The sequence below is a fragment of the Pangasianodon hypophthalmus genome, chromosome 16 (genome assembly GCF_027358585.1).
Source record: "Pangasianodon hypophthalmus isolate fPanHyp1 chromosome 16, fPanHyp1.pri, whole genome shotgun sequence".
Lineage (NCBI taxonomy): Eukaryota > Metazoa > Chordata > Actinopteri > Siluriformes > Pangasiidae > Pangasianodon > Pangasianodon hypophthalmus.
The window spans coordinates 14,657,937-14,682,741 of record NC_069725.1 but is presented as its reverse complement, the minus strand read 5'-3'; the positions used below and the strand labels follow the sequence as shown (position 1 = coordinate 14,682,741).

Sequence of the window (24,805 nt, the reverse complement as noted above, 5' to 3'; positions counted from 1 at the left end):
GACGGCAGAATCTTTGAATAATACTACAGGTGTGCAGCACATAGTCAAGAGAAAGCATGTTCGGGAGTCAGAGAGGCGAGTAATATACCTGTGTGTGTTTAGAGAGTGAATACAATGGTTTGTGTGTGTGTTGAGGAAGGTTGGGGGTGGGTGCATGAATAATCTTCAGACTTCAACTCAGAGCTTGTGTGTGACTGCATGAGTGGTGATAGAATTTAGATTGAAAGGGTAATTTGCAGCAGTATGTGTGTGTTATTTTGGGATGGACAGAGGAGTGAGTATGAGCTGGTGTGTGAGTGCATGAGTGTGTGCTTGTTAGAAGAAGAGCCAGCAGAAGGGGAAGGGCCTCGAGTGATTCGACAAAAACAGCTGCCCCAGTGTAGTCAGAAAAACACGAGCAAGAGGCAGAGAAGGGAGAGGAGAGGGTGGACCAGCAAGGTCCAGAGCACTACTTTTTTTATTTTATTTTATTATTTTATTTCTTTTTTTCTTTTTGTAGAATAGTAACACAATCCTGAGTGTACGAAAAGTGCTACGTAAATAAATTATTGCATTATTATATGGGTTGCACCCTGTGTACGGATTGCTGCGGGGACGAGCCAGAGCCAGAGGTGCTCAGAGGGAATCTAAACAGGGAGAGGACTCACAACAGGATCAACATGAGACTCACCAAGGTGAGTTACAGCAGTACTTGGAGTCCTCATGTATATGCTGTTTCTTTTAATATTTTCTTTGTAGTATTGATGGCTTATTTATGGCTTATTTATTATGACACTGAATTCAAGCTCTTGTAGGTGATTTTGGGGGAATGTTGCAATCTACAGGGGCGTTTTCACATACACCTCTATTCTTTGGTCCACAGGACGGTTTCATATTCTCTCCTCCATTTCTCATCATTTCATCTATTCTACCAAATATTTCTTGGGCATGTTACCCTTCTTTGGTATTATCAGCTTTGTGTGTTTGTGTGTGTGTATGTCCATATATGTATGTTATGGTGTTGTGTAATAACAGTTTTGGACTGTGTGAGCAGAGATGGAATCTCAAACTGTGTGTGTGTGAGAGAGTGTGCATGTCTATGTAATCGTCTGTTCCCTGAGGCTTGCTCACACGCTGTGCAGTGTGGGAATGTTAAGCCCTCTGTATGATGACACATTTGTGGTTGACCCAATGAAGGAGGCCTGGGAATCGAATTGTGTATGTATGTGTGTGTGTGTGGAGAGAGAGAAATACATCCCGAAACCTCTCCACTCTGTGAGACATTGGATTTATTCCATCATACTCATTTCATAGTGCTGTGGTTTAGTGCCTATGCCCAGACGCATAACTGAGAACCTCTACTGAAATTACTTTATTCCCAGTGTTGTATAAGTAAAATATAATAACGAGTCTGTCCATTTTTATATTCATATTTTAAACCCAATGCTTGTGGTTTCTTTTGAGTTCTGTTGCTGTAACCATAATATTTGGTTCAACATATTTTTTTTTCATTGTGATACTGGTAGGATTATTGATATTTACAGAAGAGGTTTGTGGTAGTGCATTAAAACAGCATGTGATCATGTCAGGAATAATATAACATAACTCATAACTCTATTAGGTCATGGCATGTTCATGAAACAATATTCAAACATCACAAATTTAATAAATGCTGCAGTGCATTCAATCATTACAAGCCCATAATGCTTGAACTGAATCCATGCTTGAACCTCTTCCAGTAAGCATGTGAAATATGGATAGCATTGATTCATTTTAATTAACATGCTTAGCTTTTTTTTGTTTGCATTGTTTGGAAGTAAACAAGGATGACAAATGAAGGATGGTCAAGTTATGTGTCATGGTGGATGCCCACACCCAGCTGAAGCCTTGTGAGGGCAACAATGCTTACTGTGGATTTTGTTGGGGTGGTTTATGCTATATTCCGGGAATATCCTTGGAATGACAAGCCTTTAACAAGTGCTAGTTTATGGCAGCCATAATCCACAGGCATGTGCCATAACACCACACAGGAAAATGCCTGGTTCACTGGGTATATATATATATAAAGGCCTGCTCTTCCCATAGCACAAGAACGCAGAGTTGTTTGGACACATGCGATTGCATGTATGTTGTATCTTAGACATTACAATCGAAAGGCTTATGCATGAAAGTTGTTAGGTTTAAGACAGCCGTATGATTTAAGATTGATGAATGACTCTATTGAATCTATCTATCTAAAAAAGGTAAACTACCTCTAATTTGGGGGAAATAAAAATAATACACTTTTTCAGCCAAGCATATGCTTGGGAACACTTCTGAACCCTTTTCCAAGAGTTTACTTTGAGATCTGTAAAATATAATTTTGCTGATATTTTTTTGTTTATTTAATATTTTTGGTCTCTACATAATTTCGTATGTGTTGCGTAAGGAATAAAGCACAGTGGGGTGTGTTGACACCGTTACAGACCTGAAGTCGATTATTTTCCTATAACAGCACATCCAGAAATGTGTTTATTCCTCTTATGCCACAACAATTTGCCAACTCTAACATATTGCAGAGTGACACTTTTTTGATGATACTTATTTTTTATCCATTAATAGTTACATTTAAAGTAGTGGGATATCCACAAAATGTTCCTGTTATGCCTTATAACAACTTCTCTCACTAGCCTCTCTTTTTATCTCTTTTTATCTCTCTTGAATTTAATAAGAAAAAAAATGTAGCTCGTCATGCTATGGAGAAGTTGCAAAGCACAAAGTCCTTTGTCCTGAAGGCTTTCCCATGAAGAAAAGCTTAAAGGAACAGCTTTACCTCCTTGACTGTTGCACACTGGGGACTCCTGCTATAAATGCTAAATAATCTTCGCACAGAAAATATCACCATATCGACAATTACACTTTTTTTTTTTTTTTGTCATCCACCAAAAAAGTCCATGTTACCTGTTAGTAACAATAATGTATTAGAATGAGTGCAATAATATAAACCTGTAATTTCCCTTGCAGCCAGAAATACTGTCTGACTTGTGTTGTTATAGAAAATGAATCATAATGTTGATCCTTTCACTATTACTCTAGAATGTAAAAAAAAAAAAAAAAAAAAAAGACAGACAACTCTTCTAGAGTACCCAGGTTTTTTATGGTTCTGAGCTGGCTTAAGAGGTTCTACTTGGATCCCTCTCTAATAGAGGAAAAACTCAGTTGTAGGGTTCTGTTGAGGAACCTTTAGAATAGATGTATATAGATGTAATATTTTTAGATTTGAAAGTGTGATACTGGTTAGTAGGTGTGTGTGTGTGTGTGTGTGTGTGTGTGCCACCATGAGAAATTAACATTTACATGATATAAATTCCTGGAGTTAGATAGTAACATCACAAATTTTTCTAATCAGGTACAGATTACCTTTCCTCAGTAATCTACTCTAAAACATTCTAGTTACATTGCATGGCTAGAAAGTGTGTGTGAAAGGAAAAAAAAAAAGTAAAAGGAGAAACTGCATGTGTGTGCCGTCGCATGACTGTGGGTGTGGGAACAGAGAGAGATGGGATATGGAGGGTAGGAATGTAAAATGGGAAGGAAAAGGAAAACCACTGATGTGATTTCACTAGTTTCCAAGTGCCACTCCAGTCCACCCAGGTCACAAAAACAAGTCGCTATGATCTGGTTTGCTTTCTTTTGCTACTCATGAAAAAAACAAAATCCTCTCTCCCATAGTGGTGCATTGGGATCCAGATGTTTTGGGAATGAGATGGTCATTAACGGGAAAAGAGAAGAGGAATGGGATACAACAGCAGAAAATACAGAGTAAATATTCCCATCAATCACCTGCTTCCTTACAAGTTGTGGCATTCATATTTTCTCATTTCTATCCTTCTCCAATCCAACACAAGCTTTTTTCTTTCTTTCTTTTTTAGCCTCCCCAGTCTCATCTCCCCCAACTCCACAGCTGTAGTTGATCAACGCTTGGCTTTTCTCTTAGCCAATCATTTCTGTCCTCCCTCCTCCCGCCTTCATTTCCTTGGTCTAAATGTTCCCATCTCTCTCTCTCCCTCCTTTTTCACTCATGTTTTCATTCCCCCTTTCAAGCATTCCATCATCAGGCCTCCTTGACCCATTAAAGCAACATTACCTCACCGAATGTGTCCCTAATATGTCCTTTCTCTTCAAGACATACTTTGCACAAATCTTTGAAGTATTTCTTCACCAAATTCACACTTGGGGACAGATCAATGTGTTATATCCTCTGAGGTTGTTTTTATGCATTAGGGTTTTTTTTAAAAAAACTCTGAGTGTCATGTTTTTGTCATTAAATAAATGTCATAGAAACACACGGCCAAAGAAACATGATTTCACCTGACCAGAGCTGCACAGTAGACTCTACTGTTGTGGCCTATTAAGTCCCAAACTGCTTCCTCTGTCCAGTTCAGGGTCATCAACATGGCTGTATCTCTCTGTTCTCCCTGTTCTCTTTCACACTGAACTCATTTTTTTTCTAGAGAACAGAAGGGTAACAGGAAAGACAAGACAAGGCTACAAGCAGAAGAGGGAGGGGAGTGAATTCTTACTAAACCCTTCTAATAAACAAAGGCTTTTTCTTCTCTTTGTACCCTCTTCCCCTCTCCTCCTACTCCCCGTGGTTGTGTAAATACTGTAAATTCATGTCCACGTGGCTCAGTGACTTGAGGAGTGGGAACATGTTTCAGTCTTGGCACTTGGATGTTTGTGCTCACATTCTGTCTCATTGACTTCTTGCTCATGAGCTCCTGAATCATGTGCCTCGCACCTTCTTATGCACTGGTTGCATGTGTTGTCCCAGGGCCACTATCCATCGTCTCTGTCTCTTGCCCATAGATCACTTTGTTAAAGCAACCTTGGCAAAATTAAAGACACAGGTCTTTTTTCCTAAGTTAATGGGTGTAATAATTTGTCAGGAATTAGCTTTTTTTTTCTTGGTTTCATTAATTCATTTATTCATCTTCAGGAACCATTTTATCCTGGTCAAGGTCATGATCCTAGAAACACTGAGTGTGATGAATTTCCTTGGTTTGTTATGCCTAAACTGTCATTTCAGCTATCTCCAGTTTCACAATGACACCTGGATCCAGTAGAAATCTGTAAGATCAGCAATCTAAGCTACTGATCCACATACTGTGTGACTCATCTCACATCTACACACTTTGTGGTTGTTTGCTTGCAGCACATTTGGCTACTTGATACTTTTGAGCTCAGTTCAGCATCTTTATAGCTGACTCAATGGTATACCTGTGTAAGGCATATTAAAGATACTTGATACTTCATGATTTAGTTACCTCAGTAGGATTTTTTTTTTTTTTTTTAAATAGCCTAGTGCTTTATTTTACACTCCGCGTCTTGATGGATTATGCATGCTTGTGTATATGTATTGGAATAGGCTTGTAGTTATACTCATAAATACACATTTTAGCAAATTTCAGGCCTGTGTTATACAAATAATCAGTCTAAATGGTGCCTGTCCATTTATTTGGGTAAGAGGCTGTTGATGTCTGCAAACACTTCCTAAAAGGTCTTGTTTACTTTGCTGGTTTCTCTAGTTTGGGCTTTTCACTGGAGACATTTGAAATACAGATCATAATAACCAAAGTCAGTTTTCACTTCTTTTTTCGGGCACCTGATGTGTTTGTGCACTTTTGTGTGATGACATCTTTCACCACTTGGTGTCACAATCGTATCTTTGGTTAGGGCTGAAATGCATGGCAAATGTTGATCAATATGTAGATGGGCTGTTTCTAAAAAGGACACAATTTTCCACAGTATTAAGCACGTAGATTTGCACAGTAAAAATAAAAAGTCATATTGCCTAAATGTTGCACTTCTCGGTGTGTTTGTTTTGAATAGTACCTTTGCCTTTTGCTTTCTACATTCTTGTGCAAAAAAAATGGCAGATATTAAGCTTTTAATGGTCTTAACAACAAACCACTGGACAGGAAATTAGCAAGAATTAAACAAATTCACTCCTGAGATCTCCTGTGCCACCGTAGGGAAAAGCTAGAAACAGGGAAAATCACTTATACAGTCTTCTTGTAAGCAAAGGTAAAATCATGATAATGATTAAGATGTTTGATGTAAAATCCAAACACACATATGTCTGGGTGTACATAATTTTCCAAAAATATCTTCTAGGATGTTCTTCTTCTTTTTTTTTTCTTAAAAGATTATCTGCCACACCTGATGCAGCCATCAAGGGCCACACGGCTTAAACACTTGAAAAAAAATCAAAGGGAAAAGCTCCCATACTAAGTTCCTTTATCTATCTATTTACTGACCAATGATTTGTTATTAAGACCATTAAAAGCTTAAGATTTTGCCATTTTGGCCTTTTTTCCCCCTCTCTTTTTGTCCAGGAGTGTATTTGTTTTCTTTCCATGCAGTTTTTCCATGAGCCTGCATTTGAACATACACTCTCAGAAACAAAGATGCCAATCTGTACTTTTGTACATTTAGTATGTATCCTGGAAAGGTGCATGTGGTGTACCTTTAGCTTTTACAGTAAGGTACATTAGTGGTCCTTAAGGTCCAATTATATAGTTTAAATTATTTCTTTTTAAAGGTCAGCAACAGGGAAAAGTACAGTTTGGTACCTTTATTTTCACTTTACTATTATTCCTCCTAGTTCATCTGTTCAGCACTGGCGCCAGAAGATGAGAACAATCTTCCATTGATGCCCTGTGAAACTGGTTCCGCCCATTTTCCCATTCCAGCCAATCGGGAACGCATTCTTCTCCGTGATGTAGCCAATCAGAAAGACATCCGTTCCACCGCGTCTTTTCCGTAGCGGCTCCGCCCCTGAGCTCAGAGTTTGAGGGAAAGTAAACATGAGCGTCAGTAGAACAGTAGCTGCTGCACACTGTTTACACTAAACTGGAATGTATTAAATGTGTTTAAACGCCACCATTTTAAACCTGCGTTAGTGCTGTTTTGAGGAACAACATGAGCAAGGTAAGATTATTAAAAATATAGCCGAGGTGTATTTGAAATGCAGATGGATGTCTGAGAGAACTTTGCTGGATTTGCTGGCATGGTGAAAATTTAGTCCTGATTCAATTTCCACTTGTGTGTATTTTGGCCCTCTTTGTGGACTTTGTGTCATATCTGTTGTCATTCCATCAGCATCTTCCTGACAGCCGTGTTTGCGCATGCGCGCCCTGTACACTGATTAAACACGGAGTAGAGGACATTTGCACTTGTTTTTCCTCTTCTGTATAAGAAGTGATAAAAGTAACCAGAACACAGCTTTAACGAGGTCTTTTAAACATGACTGCTTCTATAAAAACCAGCTTGTTCAGCATTGACTTGCTGTTGGTCCAAGGTCCGCGTTTTCCATGTTCCTGGCGCTTTTAACGGCAAAACTCATCCTAATGCGTCAGCCATGACTAACCTTCCTCTCCATTTTCCAGAAGATTCGGCGCGCTGATTGCTAAGCTTACATAACCATCATTTAGCCTTCAGAACGCTCTAAACTTTTATTAGTCTTGTAATGAAGTCCGACTGGGCTCATTTGAAACACTCCTGTGGTTGCGGGAATTGTTTTGAGTGTTCTGTGTCGTGAGGAAACATGGAAATGCCTCCAGAAAGTTGACATTTCTCATTTCTGTGCCACACAAGTTCCACACAAGACATTTCAGATTCCCGGAAAAACCTCAGAAAAAAAGAAAAGGATCACAGAATCACAGGAGTCCTGTAGTGGCGCGAGGAAATGATCCGAATCCCAAATTACCCTCTGTCCCTTCATGTGCACTACAAAGGGTATGAAATATATAGGCTTCTGTACAACATTTAGTGCACTATATGTCCACTAGGGAGGTATTTGGAATATGGCAGCTTCCACACTAATTATTAAGCGCTTCAATGGAGACGATTTAATTTCACTGTCTTAGCGAATATGAAGGACAAATCAGACCACGTGACCTCTCTCTCTCTCTCTCTCTCTCTCTCTCTCTCTCTCTCTCTCTCTCTGTGTGTTTAATCAACACTCTAGTGCTGCACAAGGAACCACAACGTTTCCCCTTCCAGTGTGTTACCAGTCACATTACTGGAATGAATAATGTGTGTTACATTGTTACATCTGTTTTGAATAGGACTTATGCATATGTGTGTGTGTGTGTGTGTGATATATATATATATATGTATGTATATGTGTGTGTGTGTGTGTGTGTGTACATACATACATACACACACACGTGTATATATATAATGTATGTCTGTATGTATGTATGTTTATTTTGAAAAAAAAATTGATGTGGTTTTCAGTCAGTCTGGTGCTAATGTTTTGGCTGTTGCTGTATCTTCATTATTCCACTGAGAAGGCATCAGCTGTGTGCCGCCCTGACGTCACAGGGGGACATTTTTAGCAACAGTGTTTCATAGGGAACCATTTTCAGTGATCTCACGCATAGGTGATAATGGTCTGGTTTAGATGTTAGCTCCCAAAACAAAAGAGCAAGAGCTTCTTTTCTCACTCGTCATTTCCCAGTGACATTCACTGTCATTATTAATCAGAGATCCAGCATGGAAATAGTGGAGACAGCAAACAGACTGTCACGTCCAGAATACAGTGCAGCTATATGAGGCAGTTGTGCCGAGTCACAATAAAGGCTCAGCTGGTTCGTGATCTGTGAGATGAAAGCATGATGGTGCTGATGGTGGTATTAGGACAGAGATTACGTTTTTTTTATCTGTTTGAGCAGAGTGCACAGATGAGGAGGTGAGAGAGCTGGACAGACTAAATGACTAATGCGCTGCTGCATCAGGCTCTTTAGGTAGATATGAAGCAAGGGTGTCACTAACAGCAGGTAGTCAAATGGCATTGGGGATCATGTAGAAAACCATTAACCAAAGTGAAAATAGGCCATGAAAGAAGTTTAAACTAAAAAAAAAAAAAAAAATGACAACTTAGAATTTTATTACAAAATATATATTGGACATCACTGTAGATCAATTAGCTTCATTATTTAAAAAAAAGCTTGAAAAATACTATAGACAACACAGAGCCATAAATTAGGGAAATGTTTTACTGAAGTGATGAAAGAAGAAACTGTTTGTATACAGATGAGACTGCTGTGTTTTGGCTCCGCTGCTAGTTATTTCATGGCTGTTTAATTAAAGTGAAGCCCAGCACTTACTGAGAAAAAGGAACTGAAGGAAGCTGATCCTCCTGGAATTTGTCAGTTAGCCAGCACTAAGGTTCATTAGGAGTTCCTGAAATGCTTCAGCTAGTTCTCGAAAATGACTCCTTCTGTGCACAGTGGCCGTTTTGTAGGGACTGTGGCATTTTGGCATGTTACTGAATACACAGCCTGCATACAAACAGCCAGCATTTACAGCAAACATTTGGAACAGCGTGTTGATCAGAGTTGAACTAAACCCCTTCTAGACCTTGCTGAACAGTGCAGTGCTGTAACACTGTGGGTTTGCTCAGGCATAGCTGATCACACCACTGGAAACTACATTTCACTTCAATTCAGTTTTATTTGTATGGCGCTTTTAACAATGGACATTGTCACAAAGCAGCTTTACAGAAATATATACATTCAAGATATAAATTTGAAATTTATACATTTATAGATTTATCCCTAATGAGCAAGCCAGAGGCAACGGTGGCAAGAAAAAAACTCCCTGAGACGATATGAGGAAGAAACCTTGAGAGGAACCAGACTCAAAAGAGAATCCATCCTCATCTGGTTGACACCAGTGCAATTATAAATAAATCCCTTCTATAACTGTGTACTACATGGTCAAAGTGCAATTTTAATAACCAGGAAATTCATCATAGTTTTCACATGAAGTCTATTTTGTTGAGGTTATCAAACTGTTCACTGATGGAGACTTGAGTGGAAAACTGTTTGTGGCAATTGCAGTCCAAAGCCATCTTGATGGTTTCTAAGTGGTACCATCCACAGTAATCTCATGTATCTTTAGGCTGTCCATATGGGGCTATCCTCAGCAGCAGCGAGGGCTTTCCATGAGATGAGAACTCCAACCAGAAGTAGGGCATCAGTCTGGATCAGGCAGGTCCAGAGAGTGGAAGGGGTCAGGATCACATTTGTGCACTGTATATTTGTATCTCTTTGTCAGCATGTTTAATGGCTATGTAAACAGTACACAAAGAATGATTTACAATTTGAGAATGTGTTAAGCTTGACTGTGTGTAGTGCAGATCATAGTCAGATCTGTGTGTGAATCTATGCAGGGATATGCTTGACTCTCAAACTACACCTGTGATGTTGTACAGTGTATTTTAGACTTCACAGAATTCTAGGAGAGATTTGTCTGAACTGCCTTAACCCATATCTAGCTGCCCAAGAGGGAACACAGCTGTTCAACAAAGGGAAGTCCACACGCTGATGTAAATGTGCTGGCTGGCAGTGTGGTGATAACAGCAGCTGTTATAGCTGCAGTGATCACATCAGTAACAGCGAAGTGAAAATTGCTTTCATATCATGCAATCTTAGTGAATTTCTAAGTAATCAGTCTGTGAAAGGAAATGACTCAAATGTGTTGCTACACACAGCTACAAATAAAGGTAAATACAGTCCATTGTATATACAGGTGACAAATTAAAGGTAAGAAAAACAATATAAACAGAACAGCTGCAATGTGCCTTGGTTGTAAGTCTACACATCTCGGAACCTGTACTGGAGGGATGAACACCATTCTCCAAAAAAGATATTCCCTCGGTTGGTGTTTTGATGATGGCGGTGGAGACTGCTGTCTTACACATCTGTCCATAGATGTTGAGTTGGGTGGAGTGACACATGTGGATGAGTGAAGGTCTTCCTGCATGAGATAACTCCCATCAGGATAGAAATATTTCATCATAGGTTAAAGACGCCCAGTCAGAAAATTTTTGTATACTGTTTTGCAATGACTCTGACCTCTAGGTGGACAGTTGATTGGACTTAAATAATGCCAGCAAAATTCCCATTCCCATTCCCGTTGTCCATAACAAAGCTGTTTTTTTTCTTTAATGTGTCACCTGTCCGTGTAATCCAGTAACAATACCAGAGCTCTGGTTAAAAAAAAAAAAGAATTTTGAGTGCTTATTTTAAATTCACTGAAGTTAGACTACCCATAAAAAGTAGTTACACACAAGGAGAGATAATGGGCCAGGTGGTTTCAGTTATTCAGTAATAGGATGTTATGAACAATAGCTTGGCAAAACTGTCATGAATGTATTTTTGTGCATCTGACGTCTGGGTTGTGTGTTTGGTGGTTTGTGTGATCTACATTTCCTGCTGCGTGTATCCCATAGTCTCAAAGTCTCCAGTCTTCATTATGATCTTCAGGAAAGCGAAAGCTTCATATTTGGTAAGCTGATAACATTGTGTCCTTCGAGTTTTCCTTGATAAAAAGCTGCAGCTAATAGGCTGTGTGTGATTAGTCTGACATGACACAGGTCATACAGTTTACAGTGCATAAGAGGACATGATGTCTGGAAAGGCCTGGTCAGTGCATCACATGTTAGTAATGATCACAATATAGGCTTCTTTATTTACATTTATTTACATATCTACATTTACTATGCCTGAAAGTACTGATTATAGGTTTATCCAGTATGTTTATCTTTTGTAATTCTTTGCTTTTATTTAAACTAATTAAATACAGATGAGCCGATAATGAATCCTTATTTCATATAAATGTTGAAAGAAACGAATGAAGCCAAAATGAATAAAATTGCATCTGGTGTGTTTTAGTGTGAAATTATGTAATAACCTCAAAAATATATCACCTTACAGAATGTGTGAGCCAAAAGACATTCTGTGAAGGGATGTAGAGAGGAAAAAAAGAAAAATTAGCAGATATTCAAACAGAGATTGAGGGGAGGGGAAAACTCTGATTAGCAAAGTGGGTTCTTGTATGTTTCTTGGGTTGAAGGACTGGTATTATAGATGCACATAATATAAACTGCTGCTGCAGTGATAATCTTTCATTACAGAATCTAAACATGCACGGTCCATGATCTGTGCCTAGGAAACCCGGTTTATAATGGTCAGATGTTTAATGGATGTTTAATAGAGGTCCTTGAGAGTTTATGAAGAGCCAATGGCATGGAAACTTGTGTGATGTGTGGGGAAGGTCGAGGGGACGAGAGGGCAGGAAACTTATAACAGTGCTGTGCTGACCTCATCTTTGGAACAGGCAGTCTCTGTTCCCCTACTGCCTGTCCCACCCTACACACACACACACACACACACGTCCACCCAGCGCTCTAACACACATACACACAAATATACAGTCAGTTCCTTCTTTTGACTGTCCCACCCTTTTGGGACACAGTGAATCAGTGAGGCTAGAATTGGGGGCACACACACACACACACACAGACACACACACACAGATGTCCCCTGCTGAGCTACTCCTGGGCATAATGAAAGGGGGCATCATAAAGACAAAGCCTACAACCAAGCAATCGAGATCTACAAACTGTACTAAATACTGCTTATAGTCTCTTACAGGATAAACAGTGGGGTTCTAGATTGCGACCTGTTTAATTATGCTCAGTTCCATGGGAATTGCAAGCAGTATCAGCTCTCAGAGGGATTCATCACTGTCATTTAATAACAGTTCTTCTAATTTACCAGTGAGAAATGTTCCACACATGTTGTTTAAACCTTTAAACCTTTTAAACCTTGACCCGCTTAGTTTTGGTGGATAGTTGAGAGTGCTTGTCCATCACATTACAATGAGCAAGGTGTCCAAACGTCTTCGTAGTAAATCTTAACCAATGCTACAGAAAAGGAAAATGTAATGACAGTATGGAAGAACAGAGTTGGGCATGCTTTTCTCTTTGGCCTGTGTAGCCACTGTATCTGCCTATGGTGTCTATTTCTGTGCATGTGTCCAGATTGTCCTTTGCTCTCTTCAATTCCTCCTCTGTTCTTTCATTTGGGCTTGAAGTGAAGCGAGGAAGGGGAGGGTCCTCACTCTTAAAGGCCATCTTTTGACTAAAGAGCCTTTGGCTCATGCCCTGGGTGGCTAAAATTATGCGAACAGGCTCTCGTTGTCTGTGCTCCAGACCCAGCGAGAAGTCCATGCCCAAGACAGGCGCCGTCAACACACCACTGGCTGCGCAGTAGAGCCGTCCAGAGAGAATCACACCTCAGCGAGTTGGCTTGAAAAGATTAGAGGGGACGTGCTAGTGGTAGAAGGGGGTGTGGTCGATCTGTACAGGTAGTTAGTGCTGGTTTGTAGTGATGTGTTAGCCTGTTAAGCATTTGTCCATTGGGGCTTGTGGGAGCCCTGTGAGCTTTCGGTTTTAAAAGGTAAGAGGCTTTTTCTATACACTCGGCCACACCTGAGTGAAATCAGTGAGACTGTGGGGTGGAGTTAGCAAAAGACTGTGAATGCCATTTGTCATTGTCATCTATTTGACATCTTAGAAAGCGAAAATATCTTGTATAATAAGATTTATGTAGTATTTCCTATTATAAGTTTACCATAAACCAAATATAAGATTATTAAACCTGTTTCTAGACTTCTTTAAAGCTTTGTAAGCTAATTTTAAGCTTTATATTTTCTTATTCTATTGGCAGATACTTTTGCCTCTTTCTAGAAAAAATGCTTAAAATTAGTCAAATTATCTGCCAGTAGAACAAGACTATTTCAAGCTTGAAATAAAAAAATATCTAGAAATAAGTTTAATAATCTTATATTTGGGTTTATTGTAATTTTATGATAGGAATACTAGATAAATCTGACTATATTCAAGATATTTTCCCTTGATTTCGTTTTTATTTTGCAGTGCAGCTGCTTTAAAAAGTGGCCAAGTCCAAAGTCCAAGCTAATCATTTCAATCACTCTCACAGCTTTATGTCAGATTTACTGCAGAAACATAATGCATAAACAGTATATTTTGGCATTCTTATGAGTTTGTTAGTTGAAAAAAAAAAAAAAGCAGTTGGGAGAGAATGCATAGCCTGTCTTAAAACAGAAGAAAATATTTTTTCATTTAAAAAATAAAGGGAAAAGTAAAAGGGAAACATGCATGAGGGTTGTGAGCAGGCTGCTTTATTAGAGCTGCTGGAGGAGCTGTAGAGCCAAGCTGATCAGTGTAGTCTGGCAGAGCTGATCTTATCCTCCTGTAAACAGTCCTTTTCTGCCCATAAACAGCCTTTTTCTCACTCGATGCATATTTTTAATATCACTCTTCCAGCTGCTACGATATTGGAAGTTGCGAAAGATGGGAGATTTAAAGCATGGCACATGGCCTATCACTGTTTACTCAGTAACTGTGTGGATTAGAGCTGTTTTTCCACATTCTTTTCTTTTTATAAAAAGACCTGAAGTTCAATGGCCTTATCCAGGCTGTGCATTTCATTTCTAGCATTCTGATGCAAAATAAGAAACAAAAGAACAATTTTATATTGTTACCAGTCAAAACAACTTATACAAAGTGTATTACCAGTCATACACAACTTAATTTTTTTTTTTCAAATGTACATTTTAAATGTGCTGAAATTGCACTTCTCCAAATGTCATGTTCTTAATGCCTATATTATAAGCATGATTTTGTTTTATCTGAAATTTTATTTGTTTTTGTTTTACCTGTGTTACTCATATCAGTGTCTACTTTGGAAACTAAAATAGTGTGTTGTATCACACCGATATTCACTGAACAAAAAAAAAAAGTGATTGGACAAATTTTAGTTTCTGTAGTCATATTATAACCCTGACAAACACCATTATTATTCCCACAACATTTATTTTTTTATAATTTGTTTATTAATTAATATTTTATCATTAAAATCAATTTTTTTTTAAAATACCATTTTTATATCATCTATTGTCAGAATGTCCTCAAGTACCGTGGTATGATATTTATGCCATATTGCCCACTCCTGGTGTGTTTGTAAGTGTGTGTTGTATTGTATTCTCGCAAAGATAAGAAGACATAAAAATCCACCCATAAGTATAAGGCACTATTGGGTGGGTGTGTCATTCAGAGAAAGCTGCCAAGCTTTGCAAATCTGCAATACAGAGCTGTATGGCATCCAGTGGGCATGCAGTGCGTCTCCTGACAGCTGTCCAAACAGTGCCCAGCTCTGGAGGCCGAGAGTGGAAATGAGCTCCTTCTACCTCCACTGCCAAACGGAAAAACACACAGCTCTAGACAAAGCTGATTTATTCTCCTCAGCTCAGACGTCACGCATGCTCCAGAGCACAATGCAAAATGTTCATGCGCACATAGCCCAAACACTTCATCTGTGTTCATTTTAACTCTGTATGAAACCAAGTGTGTGTGTGTTTGTGTTTGTGTGTGTGGGGGGAATTATCAGTGCTAAAATAGGCAAGGCTACAGGGATCACTGAAATGGTTCAGTTATTCTCTGTTCTCCAATAGTGTAACGTCTCTTAAGACAAGGTGTGTCACTGCGAGATTAAGTATTATGCAAAGGTTTTGTCCTCTTACTGGACTTGGAAAGGTGAGACACTCTACACAAAGACAGGAAAAGGACCTGGTGCAAGATCAGAGGTACAGACCAAAATGTCAGAGAACGATAAATAGTCAGAAAACAAACTGATACAATACCGAGGTGGATGTATGCGGATTTAGCTGCTGTTCTTTTTTTTCTCAGTTCTTCAGGAAGATTGTAATTGTCTGGGGCTTTAATGACTCTGTTTTCTTTAGGCAGGGAAGGGCGAGCCCCATGAGTTTAAGGAAAAAACCTTTAAGAAGAAGCGCCAGTGTGGGGTGTGCAAGCAAAACATAGAAAGTCTGGGATCCTTCTGCCGAGGTGAGTCTCTTTTCCTGATTCCTTCACCTTTTAGTTCATTGGAACTTCTTAATTGCTTTTCAGTGATAAAGTCCTGATGCCTGTCGAACAGTGTTACTGAAAGCATGGTTTAGAGAAGCCTCTTTCAAGGAGCAAAAGATGAAATTTGCTACTGTGTTGTTCTCTAAATCTGTATATCTTGTTCTTTATCATCTACAGTCTGCAAAACAGCCACTCACAAGAAATGTGAAAGTAAGGTAAGGACATGCTGTGTTTACATTTATGTATGTATGTATTTATTTATTTATTTATTTATTTTTAAAGATCCTCTCTGGTCGCATCATCCAACATACCAACAATATCATAAATGTAAAAACCTGGATAGCTAATACACAGATTAGCTAAATCTCATCTCAGTCCCTCTATCCGTCTGTTTCTCTCTCTCTGAAGGCCTCTGTGTGTTGGGGCAGCCGCACCCCAGCCGCATGTTACACTCATGAATGGCTCATTGACAAGCCACTGAATGCCTGCTCTACCCATAGGCTGACCTGGCAGACGCAATGTCAGGCCTGCAGAAGCCAGCAGCATCCTGTGTTATGCCAAGAGTACAGCACGAGCTAAATCCTGCTTTGGAAGCTGTTAATGTAGATTAATCTGTTGGTTAATAAGGGTTGTAGAGTTCGAAATCCGTTCATCCTGTGGATGTTTCAGTAAAAGCATAAGGAAGCAGTTCTGGTTTTAGGTTTTACATTTCCTAAAGAACTCTCATAATCTCAGCTCTAATCCATTTGACACAGGATGGCATGTCAATCTTAGTATGTTAATCATTCCCTCTGTCTAATGAGATACACTATCCAATCATTCTTAGAATAAAGATTCATTCTGGCACAAGAACCAGGGTTCTTTGGTTTGTCCCTGAAATATTCAAAATGTCCTAAATCCTGAGCTATCTAAAGAACTCTCAAGAAACCCTACTTTCTCTTTCTCTTTACTTCCTGCTGACCTGTTCATGATATGTATCATCATTTACATAAAGTATAAAGCTTCAGCTAGTTGTTGAGACTTAGCTACAACTGTGTTCTGTACTGTGGAAGTCTCAACTTTCTGTAGACGTGCATGACATTGTCCCTGACTTCTGTGATCCTTACAAGTCTGCAAGTTTAACTCCAGCAGGCGTTGTGTAGTTGTACAGGGAGTCCCAATTTTTCTGCCATTCTATAGTGATAGGGATCATCTCAGCGCTGGAAGAGAAACGCTGTCGCTGTCCCACAGGGGAACTATCAGGACCTGAGACAGAACCTTTTCAGTCGCTTATCTGCTCTGTGGCACTCGTGCTACCACTCTAGCTTTCAGCACCTTGGCACTGAGACCGAACAAAGGGATGCTTTTGAAAACCATTTCACCCCACCTGGCATAGAAGACACAAAGGAACTTGGCATATCTCAATGCCAGGGACAAGATCAAAGTCTCCACTGCCTTTCTGAGGACAACTCACATAAAAAAAAAAAAATAAGGACACTTGAATGCTGGCTTGGCTCAACAAAAACTATTAATAGCAGTGCCAAATGGCTCACAGGCTGCTAACATTAAGTCTGGTGCTAAGTCATTATAATTTCCACATGTTTGAACTGAAGACGTCTTTGTTTAATATCTTTAGTCATAATTGCTGTTGCCAATGTGCTGAAGCTGTGCAGCCCTCAGTGCACTGTGACTGCGGTCCTCCCTCGCTAATACCAAAGATCCATTTGGACGAGAGTCAGCTGTTCCCTGTTGTTCTGGTGAGCTTTAGGCAATCTGCTGTTCTCTGACAAGTGATTTGATCTGACTGTTCATCCATTCTCCCTACTGGCCTCCTGGAATGTAAAACAGATCTGAGGCATGTGTTAGAGTGATTTAGAACAAATGATTTATAATGTTAAATGAGCAGGGATGGCAGTAATTTTGATTTAGGTTCATACTAAAAGCAGAAGTATTAACATTTTAGCCTTTAACATAGCAGAACTTTAGAGATGTGGTAAAAAAAAAAAAGATGGAATGATGCAAGATCTTTCACAAAAGATGCAGAATCTGTTTCTAATAACAGTGAGTAGCTTTTTACCTACGCATCTGCTGAAAATTACAATGCTGTACTGTGCAAGTGATAATACTTCTGCACTGAAGCATCAATAAACATATCAAGCCAGCTGGTGATGTAGCTTGTTATAGCACAATGAGCTCAGTTATAACTTGATCTGTCCCCTAAATATGTTTCTTTTTGGTTCATATTATGTTTGACATCTTGTATATAACCAAAATAGTCTTTTCTGTCTCTGAAAATCTGTATTAAACTCTAGCTGTAATGAACAAAGATGCCTTTCCACCTCTTTGAAATGTCTGTCCTCACAGGAAAAGGTAAAAGAGGATGCTGGCACCACAGTGTCTCAAGAGATGGTCTAATACTAGCATAATAACTTTTTCATCATTATCACAGTGTGTCTTGAATGTTTGCACACTCGAAGTGTGAAGTTTTTAAGGTGTTTTTTTATTAACATCATTTCCTAGGAGAGCATGGAATATTCTAGAAAATGACTTGCTAAGCAGTCCGTTCACCACATCTGGAACATGGTTATGAAGTCAAATAATGGCTGGTCATACCTACCCTGTACGTTTTTCAAAAATGGCCCAATAACATGCAAATTACTAATATTCTTGCATCTAAATAATTCTGTACTGGTAATATCACAAGCCATCTCATGGTGCAGTTCTAGTTTGATTAATGTGGTATTGCCATCAGTTTCCTCGGCACATTATTTTCTCAAGCCCAACCTATTTGGATATAAAGACCACCACCCTCTCCCGGTCCCTTGCTGGCTGCAGTTTGTCTGGAGTGACACATGTGATGAGTCAAGAATGAATTCTTTTTATTTATGTCAGCATGTGTTTTGGTGAAATTGTCCTGAATGTTCCCGGTAGATGAGTCTACTGCTTTTAAGGTGCATCTGCAAACAATTCAGTGAGCAGTAAAGATCCTCTAACCACAAGCACTGTTGCCCAATGCGACAACTGGCTCATACATCAAGGCACTGGAAATATCTTCTCGCTCACTCTCTTGTTCTGTATGCTGTTTTTCAAATGCTGCTTCCTGAAGACAAAGATAGAATCAGGAATTGTCTGTGTTCTTCCTTTGGGGAGTGCATTTGTGTGGTTGTGTAAGAGAGAGAGACAGATAGTGAGACAGAGAGTGTGTATAAGTCTGGGTCATGGTACGCACTTGTCTCCAATCTTACAACAAAGAAACTCATGCGTAGGCGTAACTTACGCTGGAGGCACTGAGGACGTGTCCCCACCACATTTTTGATATTTCCGTATTTGTTCCCACAAATGTTTTTTCTTTTTTTTTTTTTTACAAAAATTGGTAAAAAAAAAAAAAAAAAAAAACTTTTGTATAATATATTGTGCCAGAAACTGCTCCAAATGCTTTCTAAGCACATCAGTTTAACCATACATACATCGTATCTCAGGGTGGCAAAAGTAGAAAATGTCTCCTGGCCTATTTGATCAGCCTGTGACATTACACACCTTGGTTTACTTTCTTTTATCTCCTGATAGACGTAGTAAGCCTCAGTGTAGCTGATGTAAACCATAGCAACTAAATTTCCAAAGCATCTATCATGCCTCGATTTTCCTTAGTGTTGGTGTGGGTTTACACACTGGTTAAAATTGGATGTGTATCTTTTTCCATTAAGTTATGGATTTGGACTCCAGTCACATGCACATCAGAAACTTGGTTTTTATTTTAACACGTTTCCTGCATCATGAAAGTGATAGGACCTTATCTGTGTGGCAGAGTGGAAAAATTTAGTCTAAAGCCTGGTTTATACTTCTGCGACTGCTTATCTGTGAACATATCAGGCAGGTGTGTGCAGACACTTGAGCAGGTATCTGCCTTAATATGATGCCTTCAACTACAGCTCATAGCTCAGAATTTCCGACCTCTGACTAGGAGAGACAGAAGAAACCGTCCCTCCTCTATTTGGATTTCCTACTTAGAAAGTCAGGAAGAGAAACCTGAGTTGAGCATGTGATGTTACATCAACATGTCTGTTCAAACCATCAACAATAAATATAGTACCATAGCTTGTCTGCTATACAGATTGCTGTTTCGAGAAGATAAATACACCATAAATGTCAAGATGATCACATATATTACTAACATGTTGCTAGCCAAAGACAAGACAAGCTTTCATGGAGGCTTTTAACTTTCTCGTCACTGTGTAGCTCATAAGCACAGAGCTCAAAACTGACGTTATTCCAAGCTCCGACTTTCCACGTTTGCGTTAAGTCGTAACATGAACGTGAACACGGGAGGGCAGTGTCACATACCAAACCACAATTTACAGAAAGCAAAAAAAGAGTAGCCTCGGAGCCAAAATCAAATGATAGTCCAGCGTTTCACTGTAGAAATAATAGATCAAAAAATTTCGCGGTTGTAATTTTGTTTTGAAAAGCGCTGGCGGGAAGAAAGAACCTTGCGTGATCAATTATAAATCAAGTCAGTTTGCACCAAAAGCATTACCACTCGTATGTTTTACTTAACATTTCGTTAACATTTTCGTAATGTTTTACTTAAGGACTTAATGTATTGAAGGATTAAAGATTAGGGAATGTCACAGCTGTAGTGAATAACATATGGGGGAGGATGGAACATTTCCTCCACTGGTATATTAAAACACAAAAAAGATCCTCATTTCCTGTGGTTGCAGCCATTGGATGGGCCAAGCGGGAAGGACATCATTTCCAGTAACCGCCATGACTACAGTGCATGTTTATAATCACATTTGCTGTGTGCGTACGTCTGCGTTAATGTGTGTGTGTGGGCCATTTCAGAACCATACTGATAAAACCTAGAGATTTGGCAGATTCGTCTTCTGTTGTGTCTATTTGAGCTGAGGATCCTCTGTACACTTTGATCCAGCTGGTCACAGAGTTCATTATGTACTAAATGCTGTGATTAGTTGTGTTAGGAAATAAGTGATAAACAGTACATGTATTGATTAGATTAGAAATGTGGAAAGACCATGCCTTGTAGGTTTCCACATGGGTTACCATGTAGATACTAAGTTCTCTGAGTAATTTAGGTCACTGAAATTTCTAAATGTTTTTTTACAACATATCTCAGACAGATCAAATATATTTGAATGCTGTATCCAAGATTCTACTTACTTAATACTTTTTTTTAACCACATCTTATTTGTGTACATCATCTTGAAGTGCTTCAAAATTCAATTAGGTTCAAATGTTAAAGAAATCTCGAACTGTTTTGATTGTTAGTTGTGTGGTTTTAAAAAACACTCTAAGTAAAAAAGGGGGTACTTTCAATAGTTGTGTGCTTGTTGTTCAAGAGTTGTTCGAGGAACCCTCTCTGGAATGAAAGATGAAGTTTGTTGTAGGATTCTACAAAGAAACTTTAAGGGTTTCCCCACAGGGAAAAAGTGAAGAACCACATAAGGGTGCTAGGTGTAATGGTTTCTCCATGTTCACAAAACCTTCCAGAAGCCGCAGTATAAGCAATCTAACAAAATGAAGCTGTAAATAACCTCAGCTAGTTGACATGGGATTTTTCCTCTGTTGATATATCGTAAATGGAGGAGTGTTTGTACTGTTTTATTTTTGTCTTAGGTCTCTGTTCTTGGTTGTCGAATGACTGTTGTCCCTGGTGGATTTATAGTTCCTGTTTATGCTGGCAAAATGAGATATTAGGGGGTTGAGAAAAATAGACAAGGATAATTAAAGAGCTTATGCTTAAAGGAGCAAAAATGTAGTTGAGCTGCATGCTCTCCACTGGAGTTCACTTCTATATAAACAATGTCAGATTGGAACAGCTGCTTAGGAAGTGGACCATCAAACATATGTGAGAACCAGTCTGCTGGGGAGATGACCAGTCTTGGGAATCTTCTGAGCAGAACTCGGTAAAGTGTATGCACGTAGTCATGCCCTTTATACTGTCAGTGCAGTTCTGTCAACAGATAAGATGCACCAGCCTTGAATTCCTTTTCACCCCTCAGGGATACTTACCTCATCATGCTGCATGTTTTGCAAGGCTTTTACCCCTTGTTATATTTCCACGTCTCAGAGTCACATAAAAGCGGATCTGCCCTTGCTTTCATCATTGCCATATTACAGTTCATAGGAGAGGAAGGAGAATTATACAGATCAAATTTCTCGTTAGTTGTGACAAAGAAAATCCCCCAGAGGTGAGTGTATGGGTTTCTGAGATACTGTGTGTGTATAGGTCCAGACTCCAGGTACACAGGCTCTGTCCTATCATTCCAATTTAAACTGAAAAAACTAAACACATTTATATAATTAATGCTATTAATAATGATAGTCAAGGTACTATCTTTTTCAATCTAGAAGAGCTATAAATAAAAGAGTAAAACAACTAATACAGTTGCATTTGTACACTCCATAAATGATCAAATTAAATGCTGAAATCAGTTCAGTTTAAAACTTGCTCTGCTTTGGTGTACAAACTAAAAATGAAACTTGTTCTTGCACAAGTGGTTTAATTGGCTGGAATGTTCAAACTAAACCTTATCCAGACACTTCACAAATGAAGTGGCCACTGTCTGTATAGCAACAACCTCTTCCTAGTTACTGAGCAGTAGCCACGCACAAAGAATTTGAGATTTATCTGTAGATGAAGACAGCTGACCATGAAAGATTATATTTAGGAACATTGAGGGTTCAAAGGAAAGCCCCCACCCACCCCCACAGTGGTTTTGCCTGAAAACACTACATTCCAGCTTGACTAATCTCATTAATGACACTGTTTACACCAAAGGTAATGTCTGCCCTCCCTCTCCTCCCACACTTCCTTCACTCCTTCCTTCCTTCTCTTCCTCTCTCCATCACTCAATCTCAATTTCAACCATGCCCAATTTTCTCCACTCCTATCCTTATCCTTACATTTTTATCTCCCTCCCCCTTTTGGATCATTTATAGTCCGCCTCTCGGATAGAGAACGTAGTCGTTATTTTGCACTGAGTTGCCTTCCGCACTGATCCAAACCACATGCCTTTTTTGTTAGATAGAGGCAAATTTCAACCAGCTCAAAACCCAGAACCTCAGAAAGCAGTTCTCCCAGTGGGTTACCTGCATCATGTGTATCAAAGCTTGTCAGTGTTTACTTTAGATCACTTTAAGAGCTATCAGAATTGGAGACGGGCCCCTTGCTTTACATTATGCAGAATCTCAAACCTCAAGACAGGCAGACACACACACACACACATACACACACACAGCCCTATATTGAACTTAGCATGGCATCAGGCAGTGTTAAACATCTGGAATGTTTAATGCTATCTGAATAGGCTGGGTATTATATGCCACTCCACACACAGTTTACAGAAGTTATGGTTAGGCTGTGTTGTATTTGGAGACCTGCTTCAGCAAGTGAGTTTTGTAAAAAGTATGTAATGTTTCATTTGGCCTAAAGAAATATTTACACTCACCTCCCGCCAAGCCAATCTGAAGTTTACCTTTATGGCAGACTGGAGCCTAATCTCACACAATGATGGAAGTCCGTTCGAATGTTGGGCCATTGCTAATTACCCTGTGAAACCCAGAGAGAGAAAGGGAAAATAGGGAAGGACACAGAATTCTAGGGATTGTGCGAGAGGGAGCGAGAAAGCAAGCCTTTGCAGGAAATGAGTGCATAAGTGTTGGCCCAGGAGATGGAATCTGGTGTGTTTGTTCTGGCATAATGCTCCCCTGCTGCAGGCCCCCAACCCAGCAAGAGTGAAACACGGGGAAAGGACTGCAGGAAAGCCTTACATGGGGAAAAGGGGAGCTTTGAGTTAGTGAGTGGAAAATGGATGGAATAAGGCATGAAGAAGGGATGATGCAGTAAGTAGAAAAACTTTAAGAGAGAAGGACAAGAGAGAAAGAGCAGTACAGAGGAGGAAGGGTTAAAAGGAAAGTTTGTGTTGAGGAGACATGGGTTAATGGTAGTTGAGACATAGTTTTGTGGCATTACAATGATGGTCAATGGATAGGAAGGCACAAATAAATTTGACACAAAATTGGGCTGATGAAGATATGAATGAATTGGATATGTGGAAACTGGGTTAAAAATGAGGGATAAGATGTTGATAGGACAGACAGTAATTTACTCTGAAGGACAGCAATGTGTATGTTACGTGTACTAATTACTTTAACAGACAACGTCTAATATGTTCTACTTTAGCAGTAGTCGCCCATTTCTATACAATTAATCATGTTAGTCTTGCATATATTAATATTAAGTGCAACTTTAATAGTGATCCACCAAGGATCTAGAGTTCACCTCATCACTTGGAGTAATACACACACTACCACTGTTTGGACACACTATGCATTTTGATAAAGGCCTATACTTTTGACTGGTAGAGTATCTTTGTTACACAAGTTTGTTTTTTCGCATGCAGTCTGAGAGCAGAGAATTGAACTGCTCCTGAATTACATGAACAAATCCTTTTGCATGTGTAGTTTCTGATTTCAGCCAAAACATTTGGAAAATTGATTTTATAATGGGAGCCCACCTAGCAACACACACACACACCAAACTGTACATAGTGACTTAATTTGACATCAGAGCTTCTACTGGCTCCTCTTTTTATTTATTATTTTATTTTATTTTATTATTTTTTTAAAAACATTTTTCATTGACTTTTTATGTATACCCAAAGGCCTCAATTGCACTTTCCTGGAAACTTACACACAAATATGCAACGAAACCAGAACTTTGCGTCATACGTTAGTTGCGCCAGTGTGTCATGCAACTAAAATACAACACAATCTGATAACCTCTCTCACGCATACGCAGCATATTTACACACACCAAGTTCCAAACCAAGGCCAGTGGAGTGAGATCTTCTGGCCTCAACCCTTTTCCTGTGGCCAAACAAACAGGGAGTACAGGAGCGGATGTGTTCAGGGGGGTTGGAGAAACTTTAGCAGTGAGCCATTACATAAGAATGACTGTCAGCACGCGCACACACACACACACACACACACACAACTTGTTCAGACTACCTGATGTGAGCCAGCCACTGCTTCGCT

General features: G+C 39.3%; 1 protein-coding gene across 4 annotated transcripts in view; it reads left to right on the top strand.

Moving 5' to 3' along the window:
* The first annotated feature begins 361 nt into the window (after positions 1-361).
* The window catches only part of tns2a (tensin 2a), a 40,731-nt gene continuing 16,287 nt past the window's right edge, over positions 362-24,805 (top strand). For 2 of the 4 annotated variants that reach the window (XM_026921048.3, XM_026921047.3), the window contains exons 1-3: positions 362-674; positions 15,640-15,745; positions 15,944-15,981. In XM_026921048.3, coding sequence (XP_026776849.2) covers positions 561-674; positions 15,640-15,745; positions 15,944-15,981 — 258 coding nt within the window. In that variant the 5' untranslated portion in view covers positions 362-560. Of the gene's footprint in view, positions 675-6,777; positions 6,952-15,639; positions 15,746-15,943; positions 15,982-24,805 lie in introns of those variants that run through there. The other 2 variants (XM_026921051.3, XM_053240785.1) reach the window with 2 other exon arrangements.